The sequence below is a fragment of the Macrobrachium nipponense genome, chromosome 4 (assembly GCF_015104395.2).
Source record: "Macrobrachium nipponense isolate FS-2020 chromosome 4, ASM1510439v2, whole genome shotgun sequence".
Lineage (NCBI taxonomy): Eukaryota > Metazoa > Arthropoda > Malacostraca > Decapoda > Palaemonidae > Macrobrachium > Macrobrachium nipponense.
In genome coordinates, this window is record NC_061100.1 from 94,329,880 (window position 1) to 94,345,537 (window position 15,658).

At 35.7% G+C, this 15,658-nt stretch overlaps 1 protein-coding gene across 2 annotated transcripts in view; it reads right to left on the bottom strand.

Moving 5' to 3' along the window:
* Positions 1–1,438: 1,438 nt before the first annotated feature.
* Positions 1,439–15,658, bottom strand: part of LOC135211035 (NADH-cytochrome b5 reductase 3-like) — a 113,274-nt gene continuing 99,054 nt past the window's right edge. For both annotated transcript variants that reach the window (XM_064244070.1, XM_064244071.1), the window contains 5 exons: positions 11,520–11,721; positions 9,758–9,876; positions 6,992–7,196; positions 5,173–5,367; positions 1,439–4,406 (listed from right to left, as the gene is read on the bottom strand). In XM_064244070.1, the coding sequence (XP_064100140.1) occupies positions 4,234–4,406; positions 5,173–5,367; positions 6,992–7,196; positions 9,758–9,876; positions 11,520–11,721 (894 nt within the window). In that variant the 3' untranslated portion in view covers positions 1,439–4,233. The remainder of the gene's footprint in view (positions 4,407–5,172; positions 5,368–6,991; positions 7,197–9,757; positions 9,877–11,519; positions 11,722–15,658) is intronic.

Genomic DNA, 15,658 nt, shown 5'->3' on the forward strand with positions numbered 1-15,658 from the left:
AGCACTGAAATGGAAACTGACAGTAAATAGGTTTGAAAGGTGTAACACGAGTTAAACCTCAAAGTTGCACTGTGAATTAATTGTTAGAAGAGGGCGGAAAGTAAAATGGAAGAAAGAGAATACAAACAAGAGGTGCAGTGCAAGGAATGAAAGGGGCTGAAGCTATGGGCCAAAAGAACATTGCAGAGAACCTTAAGTAATGCCTACAGTGCACTGATGGGGTACACTGAAGGCACTAACCCACTTTACGAAGCTTTGTTATGCAACAAAGCTGCACCTGGCCTGACCAGTGAGAATACAGCTGCTGGTTAGTCAACAAATGCAGCTTTAGCTCCTTTGTCAGAAACCTAATATCCCTTATTATCTATTTCAATACTCATACCGTCTCACACTGTGCAAGGAATGAATACACTTGACTTGCTAAACAAAGGAAACTTTAGGATAATCTGATGAATATGCAGTAGTAATTCCATTCCCTGAAGATGAAATCATTTGTGCCAGCATCCTTTCAATAATCTTCAGTCTGTAAAATGACAGATCAACCATAAATGTATTGTTTCGAGTAGCCATGACTCCTTCCCGGTGATTTTTATTTTCTTTTACTATGGGGGGACAATTGTTTTCCTATGGGCTGCCTTACAGGATCAATGCGGTTCACTTTTCTCCTGATTGTGCTGAATTTATATCATTGCCTTAGGCTTCCATAACTGATGATTTCCACAATTCATTAGTACCAAAGTTAATCAACACTTGACAGTGTTCACTTACAAAAGATTTATTATACCGTAGGCAGTCCCCGTTATCGGTAGGGGTTCTGTTCTTGGTAGGGTGTTGCTACGCGAAAAAAGCCACTAACCGAAACTTGGTGAATTATGTTGCCATAATCCGGTTAATGGCTCCTTCATCAGTTATGTTATGGCACCATAACTATTATCAGCACCTTACGGCGCTGATAACCGATACTTGGCCCATTAAGGCGCCAATAATGGAAACTTTGCCTGTTATATGGCGCCATAAATCGCCAATTTGATGGCACAACACAAATGCCATAAAACCAAATTGCCATTAACCGAGTCCGCCAATAACCAGGGACTGCCCTATACCAGGAAATTTATCTTTCATAGATACCTATTTTTACCTCATTTACAAAAAAATAATGGAAGTTTTACCTACTCGTGTCACTACTTCAAGAATTTTAACCATTTCAAATAGGATAAAAGTTTATCAATTGAAGTTTCTAAGCCAAACTAAGAGTAAAAAAATTTTGTCAAACCACAATATTGTACAAGTACTACTACTTACTTAATATTCCATACCACTATAAACAAGGCAAAACTACAAAAGTAATTTGTTAGTGTACTGCATGCATGAAACACAACCCATTTCTATTCTGTGATTCAATACGGAAAAAGAGGGTGTCATCTAATAATACATAAAAGAAACTCTGAACTTTTTTTTATTAAATTTTACACTTTCCTTCATATAGCTAAAACAAACGGTAACTACAGTATTTTTACAGGCTGTAAGCCATCAACCAAACAAAAGGAATTAATCTGGTTATCATACTGAAAATTACAGTAATCTTTTCTCTGGACTATTAAAAATAATTTCCCCATTATCCATAGGGGTTACAGATACTCCATCATACCACAAATATACATTAGTTTACAGATCTGGTCACCCAGTTTTATCTACAAAAGCCAATCGTATTCCTTGGATGTTTGTCATCTGTCAAAGATTCCAGCACATTCTATACACAGACACTACGTACCCTACTTACGAACATTCAAGTTACGAATTTTCATGTATACAAACAAACATGATCGTAAATTAAAATTGTGTTTGGTAAGATACAACTGTATTATCATCACAGTCTATTTAGGCTTTATATATCAATTATATTAATAAAGTACTGTGCTCTATAAAATACAATACTGTATGTACAGTGTACAGTACTGTACGTATTGTGCTTTATGATGAAAAATGTACAATACTGTATTGACCTAATATCATACTGTGCTTAAATAGGCATGAAGACCAACTTACAAACAGTTCAAGATACAAACGGCCACTCAAAACATAACTTGTTCCTATGTAGGGTAGTGTCTGTTAATACCATCACTACCAGATATGAATTACAAATCAGCATTTCACTATTCTACAAGATATATTATATTACAAGGGCTGAAGCTTGGGACAAACTCCACTCAACATCTGCTAACATAAAAAACTCACCAGCTTCCAGCAAATCTCAAGTTAATATCTTTTGTCAGATAATCAGTCCATTCCATTGAAGAAATAAATTACACATATGGCTGACTCCACTCTGTTCTGACAATTACTAATAACTTATTTCTATAATATTCAACTGCAAAATAACAAAGAAAAGTTTAGGTAGCAGAGCAGTATTCAAAATAATCAACACTACAGTTTTGCTACTTGTGAAAGATGATCATTAGGGTCAACTAAAAAGGCTAATGCTGGTAGTAAGATTACCAAAATCAGTGCTTCAATAGTAAATGCACTTTTGTGACACTCATTCTGATAATTATTAAAAAAATATAACAAAAAGTACACTTTTTGTATGCATAATTCTATGATAAAAAAAACTACAGTTGGCCCTTATTTTTGCAAACTTTTTCTCCATGAATCTGTCTTCAGGGTATTTTGGGAAAATTGAATGTACATAACAAGAGAAATGCCCAAAAATATCTCCTCCAGCATCTACAAACAAGACATGCACATGAGATCTTTATTAAAATAAAATAAAAAATAAAACTTAACAATTCGTTCAACATTGCCTCTTACGAAAATGTGCATAAAGCATTTCAGTTCCAAATTCTGATGCGAATAATAAAGTCTTTAAATAAGCAATATAAAAAATGAATTCTTTTACATAATGTGCATTATTAACCATAAAGAAATTATAAGAGAATGGGGTTTCATTATTACGATTTCAAGGTTCCTGTCTTAAAACTGAAGGAAGGCACAACAAATTCATAGTGTACTAAATTATCATTGTTGTGAACTAACAGTTTAAAATAAAGCCCTAATACTAGTATTAGTGTAAAATAATTTTTGTTGTATACAGTGTTATCTTTACTGAACTATTACTTCTAAACTAGAAAAGCAAAACAAGCAAAATCTCATGTAAAAGAAAGAAAGAGAAACATTTCCATACGAAAATGTCTCTAAGTATTTCAGTAGCTCAAAGTTTTACAAATTCAGGGCTAACATAAATGTAAACTCGAGATAAGTCCAACGCCTAACTTATAAAGCTGTCAAATAGACTTGCAACAAATTGCTTGAATATCAATTAAAAATATTTACACCGTCATACCTTTTGTAAATGTTTAACTTAGGAGTGACACTTATGAAACGGAATACATATCTCAAATTGCAATCCAATAAAGTTGGAGGCAGCAATAATATCAGCAAAATGATTTGTGTAGTACCAGCATATCATACAACCATTGCTACTACTGCGTTTGTTATTGAAAAGACAAAAACTCAATGCCGTAAGTCTGTCTCTTCAAATTAAAAGGAGCCACAATTGTGCTGATAGAAACTAAAATTGTTTTTATCTTTCTCTTCTCTCTATCTTCCATCCATAAGCATGGATCCACACATTGAAAATAAGAGCATATACTACAAACACAAATATATACTAATCCTATGAAGCCAACTTGTCATAAAATAGTAAAACAATACGCGTATAAACATCCTCCTGTACCTGTGCTAATATTTCTTGTTAGACAAGAACTGCGAATAACTAAATATATTGGGGCAATTATCTAGACAATTTGTTGTTTACAGGTGACTGTTTTTGGTGTTGACAGCTTATTCTGCAAACATTTATGTTGAAATTTCTTAAAATACACTTAAAAGGAAAAAAAAAAAGGTATTTAATGCACTTACAAAGGTACAAACTGCACTTATAAATGTAGCAGATTAAAGTACATATGGCAGGTTAGATTAGCTGCTGTGAAATCTGACTATACATAAAGGAAGCAGGGAGCTGAAAACCAAACGGTTGCAGACAAAAAGGGCCAACTGTGCTTTGCCAAAAAACCACTTCAGTTTGTTTACATCTCACTGATAATATAAAGCCTTCCCGTTTTTCCAGTGGACAAAAGCATGTTAAAATCCCCAAAGAAAAGCTTACATTCTGAACCCTACCTTTCTCAGTAACAGCCAAGCTTTACAGAATACTGTATATCTACTCCTTTCAGTTTAATAGGCAAACCTCATACTGGGTGAATATCCAAGTTTGTCAAGGTTTGGAATACAAGCAAAGTTGATCATCGGTGGGGGACCACACATCAACACCAGTGTGTCGTCAGAAGGTGGAAAAAGGTGTTCCGAAATCATTTCAGCGCTTACAAAGCCATTGCTGTACTTCCAAGCTATATAAAAAGAAGAAAAAAAAAAAAAAAGACTATTCAGTATACAATTTTATATTCATAACATATTCTACCAAACATATACCAAATGCTGAATAATCAGTTACAAAGAAATATCCTTGGATTAAAAAATAACCACCTTTTCATACTACAAACAAAAATAATTGCTACGAGTTGCAAAGCAACATTCTCAGAAAAATTAAACTAATTAATCAACAATTAGCAATTGCTATCATTACTATTAGTATTATATATTCTCAAGATAAACCTTATTCATATGGAAGAAGCTTATGGGAGCCACTGACTGGTTTTTGCAAGATAAGTGAGCCAGAAGACAGAAACTGACAACAGATAACTATGCTCCAGTGTATGAATAAAACTTTTTATTGCTCATAATGAAATATAAATGGGAAAGGCTGAAAGGATAAATTCGATGAGAATATCGGAATGATGTATTACAGCGAGCCTCTCTCGCAGAACAAACAGCTTGGAAAATTCTGCTTAGCTGTTAACAGAGAAGCAGACATGAAAAGCAAAGTACATGACAGATAGATACCTAAGGTTCCTAGTGGTACAAGCATTATAATACTACTAATAATCTTCTGTTAGAGGACATAGTAGTGTGTCCAAGGACACAAACCAAGAATAAGACAAACAAGAGGGATAGGGTTACGATAAAACAATCTAAGGGTACCATGATAATAGTTTACAGTTTCCTGCATGGATGCAACAGCATAACCAAATAGCAACCCTTAAAACCCCAACTTACCTGATTCAGGACGATCAACAGTATACCACAGCTTGAATTTATCTGAGTGTTGTGATAAGACTTCCTCCAACTCATGTCTGAGGAGTATATCTGCCTCTGTCTGGTTGGCAAACAAGAGTGCCAACTGAGTTTTATCACTATCATTGCGTGCAACATGTCTGATCAACTGCAACATCGGAGTAATTCCTGTGCCACCTGCATGGAGAAAAAAGCATTATCATCATGAAAAATTTCACTTGCTATTTCTTTCATGGGGTTTAACTTGAAACAGTTCCTTACAATCCCTCAAGTCCTGTGATCTTCTTGCCTAAACTCTTATCTGGTCTACATCTTTATTTGCCATATTTTTACATGACTTCTTGGGCCTTACAACTGACAGAAGTATGATAAAATATAAAGGCTATATCTTAAACAATATTTACCATCAAAAACCTTCAAGTAAATCAGGCTAGTCATTTCAAAATTTTGTGAAAGATCAACCCTGATTTTATTCTGCCAGGGACATATGCAAGCATATTGCTATATAGTTTCTTAGACATGCTACTTGAGTTCATTTCATCATTTTATCTCCTTATCAGATGGGAAAACTGTCCTATTTATCCTTACTGTGTCACAAACTGAAGTATTTTCCCAATTAATCTATCAAAAAACAGTTACACTAGAATAGATATTGAACAAATATAATGGGGCCTTTGTTTTCGTGAATTCTGAGTTATAAGAACATGGTTCCTAACCCATGTGGAAGCAAGACTGAAAGGTATTTTCCAATGTAATATGTAAAAAATCATAAAATGACTACTCTCCAAGGCGCTCAAAGAAACTGATGCGTCACGGGGCTCTATGCCTGGTCGGCGATCAGCTTCCACCTCCTATACGCATAAGTTGCCAGATACCACAGATTCCTTGCTTTACAATCTTTGATTGTTTTTAACTGGTATCCAGCTGGCGCAAGAAGATTATTCTATTGTAAAGACCGATGGTTTGTTCCGCATATGAACAACCACAATGTATATCTTATATACACTCCCTGACATCACCTTACATGCTACTTCTACAGCCTTTGTACAAATAGTACTTTCTTTCAGAAGTTTCTATGGATGGCTTCATACTACATTTGCTGTCACTTTTCCTCATTTAATTTTTCAATTTCTAGGCTTTCATCTTCAATCTATCCTTCAATAACAAATTAGCTCCCAACAAGCTGTGTTACTAAAAATGTTGTAATTCTTATTTATAGCTTATAACATGCAATTTAGCCAGATTAAGGAAACAGATTAGTTTTCATTACCCCAATCTTCATGTGTGACATATTTTTTGCAGAAAACAAAAGCAGAGGTACACATATTTTTTGCATTACTGTACAAGCAAAAGCAGTGGCACAGTCACTTACCAGGAATCACAACTTTTAAGAATTTCCCAGATGAATGTAAAGACACTGCCGTAAAACACTTGGCCTAACATACCTTTTCCTACAACTTTATTTCACCCATATCAGCAAAAGTATTCAATATATATACTAGTAAACTGATTGTATTAGTATTATCATCATCATCATTCAGAAAATGAACCCTATTCATAGGGAACACGCCCACCAAAGGGGCCATTGACTTGAAATTCAAGCTTACAAAGAATATAGTGTTGATTAAAGAAAAGTTATAGAAGGTGAAGGGAAATACATAAAATAGAGACCAGACTTAAAAAAATAAAAATAAAATTATTAAATTAATAGATAAAAATGTATCAAAATTAATGTAATATTAGATAAAACTGTATTAAAATTAATGTAATATAATGCTGCTGCAAAGCAACTGACATATACCTGCAATCATGTTGACTTTTTTGGCTGTGACAAGATTGGGAGGGGATTTCTTGTCTGGTTTAATGGCAAAGGTGCCGTTGCCATGGTATTCAAGTAAGCCGGATGGACCCCTGACATCAATAGTCTCTCCAAGAGACATTGCTTCCATGTACTGGCTCAACTTTCCTCCGTCGGGGAACTTTGGGTGGACGTTCTTGAAGTAAACCTAAATGACGAGAAAAATTTAAGCAAATGTTATTTTTGAGTGAAATTTTTATGTTCCCATAACTTTTAATGGTACCTAATTATCAGCGGACTCGGTTATCGGAGATGCGGTTTTATATGGCACTTGTCTAGTGCCACAAAATCGGCGATTTATGGTACCATAATGGGCCGAGTTCTGGTTATCGGTGCCATAAGCGTTATTATGGTGCCATAAATCACTGAGTTTCAGTTAACGGCGGTTTTCGCTTATCGGCACACCCTCGGGAACGGAAATCCTGCCAATAACCAGGGACTGCCTGTACACAAGAGTGTATTTCAAAAACTGTGAAGTGTCAATATCTAATTCAATTTTTTATGTTTTCTAGAGCCTAACAATTTTCTACGGATTTTTTTAAGTTTCAAGGAACTGAATTAGATTCATATCTTAAGGCACTAACCTGTAATTATGTCAGAGAAGCTTCAATGCCCCCTCGAATACAGTGATACTCAATATCAAACTTCTTTAATAATCTGTAAGATTTCTGATCTTCTGAACACCAACCAGGCAATGGCAGAAACCTCTTTACTAGAAATCATTGTCTGGATGGGTTGGGCCAAGGCAGCCTGATTGCTGCTACCCAGAAGACAAGGTATCTCGGAGGACTAGAATTAGGAGAAACAGGAATGTTGGGGAAGGAGGGGAAATTGCTATTGGCAACCTTCTTATTTATGATTCAATTAGTTTAGTACTTTGCCATGTTTGTACTAGAAAGGATTTTCTATAAAATAGAAAAGAATAAAGAATGTAGGGCAAAAGCCAAGCACTGGGACCTATGAGGTCATTTGCCACTGAAGCAGAAATTGACAGTAAAAAGTTTGAAAGGTGTAACAGGAGGAAAACTTCAAAAGCTGCAATTGTTAGGAGAGGATGGAAAGCAAGATGAAAGAAAGAGAATATGAATGGAGGTACAGTAAAAAGAATGAAAGGGGTTACAGCTATGTTACCCAAGGGAAGCTGCAAGAATCTAAAGCAAGACCTACAGAGCACTGCATGAGGTACACTTATGGTACCAACCCCATTGGGAAGAATTTTTTATATATCTCTTGGTTGTTTGAGCTTTAAAATAAAATTATATCAAGTTACCACCGTAAGATGCAACTACCTTTATATATTCACAAATACAAAAAAGAATTTTCTATATAGTACCTCTTAGTTGTTACAACTTTAAAATAAAATTAAAGTAAGTCATTATTTCTTCCTGTGTTTATAGTCATAAATGGGAAGGAATTTTCTATATCCCACTTGGTTGTTACTCCTTTTAAACAACATTAAACTAAGTTTTCATTGTAAGACTTTTCTATATTCTGCCAAGAAAAAGGGTATTTCAACAACAGAAATATGCTTTCCTCTTGTTTAAAAGGGCGCTGTAAGATTCACAAAAACTGAGGTTCACGAGAATAAACACTGGTAACATGAATCCCAACGTGATGGAGGATTATTACTGAAAAGTAGATCCACATGACTGACAGTACGTATAAAGGCACAGGCCACTGTCACTACGAACAATATCCAACAGAACTGTGTGACACTTGGCAGTGACTGCCTCTCAACTGCTTTTACTAAAATGCTTTCTGTGGATTCTTTTAATCTACCTTGCCAACATCCGCTTGTTCATATTATTTTTCTTCATTGGGAAGTTTATCAAAATACTGCTTCAAATGTTCCTGGGTCTTTATCAAAATTTCTCTAGTTTCATCTATTACATAAAATCTGTCCCTTCCATTCTTCTCTTTTGTTCTTTCAAAAACAATACAATGTTCCTTGTGCTATGTTGAAATTTACTTCTTTAGTTCTTGAAATATATACATCATTTGTTTAGATATGTGTATGCAGTTCAAGAAATTATGAATTGAAGTCAGGTTTATTACTTTACTGAACCATAAGTCCAATTTCTAGACTATCACTGCCTGGCAAAAAAGGATTTATTATAAATAAATAAGATGATATTACTGGACCAAAGTAAAGCAAAAGAAGTTGAACAATTATGTGGAGCAATATCAAAGGGAACAGATGGGAAGTAAAGGATATTAAAAAAAATACTGGTACAAATAACCTCCAATAGCTACGTGAAAAGGGCCCATAGGGAACAGATGAGAGGTGAAAGATATAAAACAATGCAAAGACCCTCCAGTATCCTCTAAGAACACAGCAGAATACAATATAGAACTTAGGCCCAAGGACAAGTGCTAGGACTTATGAGGCCATTTAGTGCTGACCAAGAAATTGACATTAAAAAAGTTTGAAAAGGGTAACAGGAGGAAAACTTAGCAGTTGCACTATGAAACAATTGTTAGAGAGGGTTGAAAGTCAGATGGAAGAAAGAAAACATGAACAGAAGAGGTACAGTAAAAGGAATGGAAGTTGCAGATAAGGGCCGAAGGGGCACTGCAAAGAACCTTGGGGCCAAAGGGAAACTATGAAGAACCTTCAGTAATATCTACACTGCACCATGTGAGGCACACCGACAGCACTACCCCCTGCAGGGAAGAACACAGTATGTACAGAGAGAGAGAGATTCATACCTTAATGACCAAATCCATATACCCTTTGTCCTCATCACACGAGACTGGAGTGTACGGACGAACAACAAGTTGACCGTCTACCCGGGCTGACAGGTAGATGTGCTGTCCAATTGGCAAACCTGTATAAAATGTAAAATGGCCATGAATTAATGGAATTTGGAATTAGGACAAGTCCACATTTATAAAACAACTTCAAAATATTTCTTATAGTATAGCATCCAATAAGCATGCCAGTTTTTGTAAAGAAGTTTAACCTCAGCTTTGAGGTCATTTATTTAACCGAAGTAATTTATATTTAACTGAGGTAATTTATTTAGCGGAGATAATTTATTTATCTCTCACTGGGTTGGTCCAGATGGATTTGTCTTTACTACTAAAATGTTCCAGAAGATTTTCTTTGCTGATAATAATTTAGATTTTATTTATTAAATCAACACATTTAAAAATTTTTATTACTGGGTTAGTTGAAAATGGAAACATACTAAATATCTTCGATGGACTTGTTACTAAAACTTGCCATTTGTTATCAGTTATATTTTGAACACTGTTGTGTAAGATCTTAGAATATGAGAATCAAGGCCAAGAAGATTTATTAGACACTAATAGAAAAAAATGTTAGCGCTAATTTACACTCTGTACATACATGGACTGCATCCCATAATATTCATCAAATATCCAAGTGTGATAAAATGTATGATCTACTTAATGGATATGATTTTCCATACTATATTTTCTACTAATATAATTTAGCTCACTTAGCTTCATTTTAGGGAAATTTTCATTCAATTTCTTGTTGGTGCTTTTTCTTGGAGGTTGAATCTTGTTACCATTTCATAAATGTATTCCTTGGCAATTTTGTCCCTGTTTTGATGATAGTTTTTTTTATACTCTTATAACAAAAATTTTAGCTGTGCATTGTCAGATTTACCAAAAAATCTCCACAAAAGATGAGCTAAGTAAAAGCTCTGAATAATATCCAAACTATGAACCCTATTTACTAAGAATGAGGAAAAAATGGCTTATGCTAGTTTGTTAAACTAGGGACCAAAATGCCAAGAAATACTGTATTAAAAAATGGAAATACGATTGACCTCCAAGAAAAAATCTCTAACAAGAGTCTAAATGAAAATGTTCATAAAATAAAACTAAGTGAACTAAATCTTGTTCCAATACTGTAAGAATGCACCTCTTGCTATATCATCTTGAATGTACAAGTTTGGAGATATACACTGTCAGGTGATGGTTCTCCCAAGTAACAATAGGTCCAATCGCATGGAAAGGGGGTATGCCTGACATCCAATCTGTTAAAGCTGCCGTTTACCTCAACATAGTCTGCTGTCACAAGGAGCGACATCCCATGAGGTGGATTGCTCTGAGCAAGTTTGAAAATTGCGCTACTGTGAGTTTGGACTACCATTAAGTGATATGTTGTTTTGATACAAATCGTACTTTCTTTTAATATTAGAATTGAATAGAATATAAAATTTAGGTCAAAGGACAAGCCCTGGGACCTATGAGGTCTTTCAGTGCTGAAAGAGAAACTGAGAGGGAAAAGGTTTGAAAGATGTAACATATATTACACTACTAATGCCTACAGAGCACGGCATGAGGTGCCCTAACAGCACTATAGCCACCACTCCCACCACAGGATCTAATAAATAGTGCTCACTCATATGCATACAAAGAAAGCCTGCTGAATTAAATCCCTTCACTTTCAAATTGTCATGATTAAAACTTCTTGGCTAAAATTCAAGAACCTCACCCAAAATGTGGTCTGGGGACGGCAGCTTAAACCTGAACCGGCGAGTGTCATGAGATATGTCTTCCCGTTCAATTAGTTCCAAAGGATACTTGACCGTCGGATCCTGAAGGGTTTTGGGCGGACCACGTTTCTTTGACAGATAAAGCTTCGTCAAAATAGCTGTGCCAACCACTACCACCAAACCCACCACCAAAGGGATAGCCTGCAAAACAGAGAGAATAAGTTAGATTTGATAAAATTACTCCATGAAGACTTGTCCTAAACTAAAAACACTGCTAAATGTATACAAATACAAATAACCTCACACATACTTTTATTAACCAAATCAGACAAAGCACTGTTAGTATGTTTACATTTGAAGTTGATTAAATTACTCTGTGAAGACTTGCCCACAAATAAAAACAGTTTGCTAAACAGATACAAATGTAAGCTAACAGTTATCTTTGTTTACCAAATCAGACAAGCACTGTTAGTAAGTTTACACTAAGTGTTCCTTATTGCTTTTGATACCAGTGCACATTCAGATGCACCTCCAAAGATATGGACCCTTCTTCCTTATCTGCTAGCTCAATAAAGTTCGATGTTGAGACACTATTGTGCCACAGCAATAAGGTAGCACAGCCAATGATATAAATCAAGAAAGAAAAAACTTAGGTTAATCCATCCTTATGTCAACTTCCTCACACAACTGGGCTGTGAAACAGCCTCCCTGAGGATGTTATGCAACTAGAGTGTCAGAAGTTCAAGCAAAATTGCAATGCATTACTAGCCTAATACAATTCTCCCTGTATTTCAATATAATTTACTTCCATTATTACTTATTTATCTGTTAATTTCTTAATATATCTGTATTTCTAAAAACTGATCTATGTTCTTTCATATGAAGACCATATTCTTTGGAAGCTTGCACTTCTAGTCGACATCCTCTTTGGGCTTTTCCATATGAATATTGTTCATCTTCTGAATAATAATAATTAAAAAATACTCATAGTAGCATGAGCCTTCAAATGGCAAAACAAATCCACAGTTATGCAATTGTACATATAGTCGAAGATGAAACTGTACGGATTCAGGATTTGCTCGGTTCCTCTTTTCAATCTGAAAAGGGGAACCAAACAGATTCCCAAAAGCTATCCTTACAGTTTTATCTTCAAATATATGTACAGTTGCATAACTGTGGATTTGTTTCTCTAATAATAATACGTAGTAATAATAATAAGTTAATACATATTATTTCTCTCATTGACTACTTTTCCAGCATGTTGGTTATTCCCTGTATACAAGTTAAATCTCTTCTGTGCCCAAGACACTGATCTAGCCTCTAATAGAACTTCCACAGAACAACAAAATCCCTGCTGGGAAATTTAGGATAGACCCCCTAACCCAAATAAACTTTCTCCCTCAGCTGTGTTGAGATCCTGGTCCCATTCTTCACAACTCCTCTACGTTGTCCTCGCCACTGCCTTTTAGCCTCTCTCCTCTTTTCCTTATACTAGTAGTACGATACATTTTCTCCCCTCCCTCCCTTCCCTGCCTGACCTCTACCAAGAGCTGTGAGCCTCTCCTCAACTCTTTGATGGCCCTTGGTGATCTTTATTCAAACAGCCTTTCCCTTAACCAATGGAGCATAGCAAACCTCTTTTGATGTCATTGTAAGCCATTTTTCAGTGGTTTCTGTAACACTTATGTGTCTGTTGACACATTTTTGCAACACTCATTTTTCAATTCATTTTTTAGTTTGTATGTATATCCTTTCATTTGGTTCTTTTTTTTCATCTTCTTTATACCCCTGATTATCAAATTTCCTCCCCTGAATTTATGTTGAGTTACATTACCTCATTTTATTATTGTGGACCTCTTAGAACAAGGCACTCATGCATATATTATCAACTACTAAGATCCTTCAATATTGTATTCAGCATCTTTAATCCTTGGCTTTGAAAAATTCCAATACTGCTTCTTCCTCCTGTGTGGCAACTGTATCTGCATTTGATACAAACAGAAAACATTAATATTTCCTCTGCAAGAGGGAGAGAAGAAATGAATACAGGCAGTCCCCATTTTACAGCAGTCTCGCTTTTCAGTGTTCCGACTTTACAACACCTTTAACCTGATTTTTCAGCACTGTAAGCGGTTTTATGGTACCCTACCCAGGCTTACGCCACTGTAACCAGGTTCTGGCGCCATGAACTCATTTATTGCCATTATTATAATGTTCTGGTTTATGGTGTTTTTCGGGTTGCAACATATCATCAGGAATGGAACCCCCGTCATAAACCAGGGACTCCCTTACTGTACAGATTTTTGTGTCAAAGGTGTAACACATTATTTTTTGGTCCTTAAGTAATATGAATTCTAGCACATCTCTGTTTTTGACCCATAGTTGGCTCATTGGACTGGGGCATTGTCCACATGAAAAGTTATGGATTGCAAATCCTACCTAGGGCTGATAAAAAAAATCAAATTCCTGAATTAGAAAAAAAAAAAAATCCTGTTTTTTTACCATTTATAAATTTCTTCTAGCTAGAAATAAGCAGATCTAATATCTTTTAAATTCAACATTACACTGAATACTTTCATGAAAGTTAAATAGGGATTAAATGTCACAAACTGTACAGTAGTACTTCGAAATATGTACCGCACTTCTAAAAATCTCAATAGAAATTCAAAAGAACTAATGGAAAAAGCATATCTGAGGACTGGAGAATACGTGACAGCAAATACTGTACAATACTACTTCAACTCTGGTTATACTGCATAAAACTCAAAGGACAAGAATACTAACAAAGGATCTAAGAACACTGAAAAAGAATTAAAAAAAAAAAAGCTGAAAATAATCTGCATATTTCCTAGATAAACAGTACAAATCCCAAGTCTTTATACAGAATATGACTTTGGCAAGAGCTGGGTGGGCCATTACAACTTGGTAAATGTAGTTAACTATCAGCAAGCAAGTAAAGGGTGGAGGAACTACCAGCTCATCTGACTGTCAACCTTACTTTTCTTTATGAAACTGACAAATGGAGAGATGGGAACATGATTAAACACTTCACTTAACATTTGTAGACCTAAGAAGAATGCAATCTTCAATATATTTGTTCCTATAAGGATACAAAACTGTACATTTTAACCGGAGACTCACTCCTTGGGTGGGAGGTTTAGTTTTGCTGAACAAGACTGGTTTGGTGTGGTGAACCACTCTGTGGCACAGCACCTTATCAGCGTTTTGCATTGGACACCAAACTTAATAGGAGGTTACAAATTTCATCTTTCCCTTGTTCATATGCTTGACTAGGAAGATGGTATTTCAGGGTGGTGATATAACATCTTTAGTCTTTCGCCTTGCACAGACTGTAAAGGATGTGGCAGAGGTTCATAAACTCTGCCACATCCAATAAAGTCTGTGACCAAGGCACAACAATAGACATTATATCACCACCCTGAAATACCAGCTTTACAGTTAAGCATATGAAAAAAAGAAGGCTGACATATGTAATCTCCTATAAAGCTTGGTGCCTGATGCAAGAGGCTGACAAGGCCCAGTGCCAAAGAGTGGTTCGCCACACTAAACCATATACTCTACAACAAGTTCTACATAATCCTGTCTTTCTCACTTAAGAGAGTGAGAAATCAAGGTTGGTAGGTAGCAGTATCAACATTCAGGATGAATGACATGATTCTAGACCTAACAACCCTTGCTGAAATGAGGGCAGTGAGTGAGTGAGATCATATCGTCAATCCTGTGCTGTGCAGCCGACCAGCATGAACAAAGGGTTGGACTATTTATCATTGGGAAGGGCACAAAAGTGGGAAAGAGACTTGAAATCCAATGCAACTCATTGTCTACCAATGCAAATTTGTCTGAAAGGAGTTGCAAGTGACAAACCACTGTGCGTACCACCACAGGGTCTAGAAAAAAAATGCAGCCTATGGTGGCCCTCTGAAACCTAATGGAAGTCCCACATCACGGGATAGTTGTAATTCCAGTCCCTACGCGCTTAAATGAGAACAGGCTAAGTCTTTGCAAATAATAACTGATAGGTTCACCCTTAGAATACAAGGACAGGAGAACAGAAACCAAACTCACCCTCTAGTGGGCCAGTGCCAAATGAGTGAGCATTAGGCATTACAACTTCATG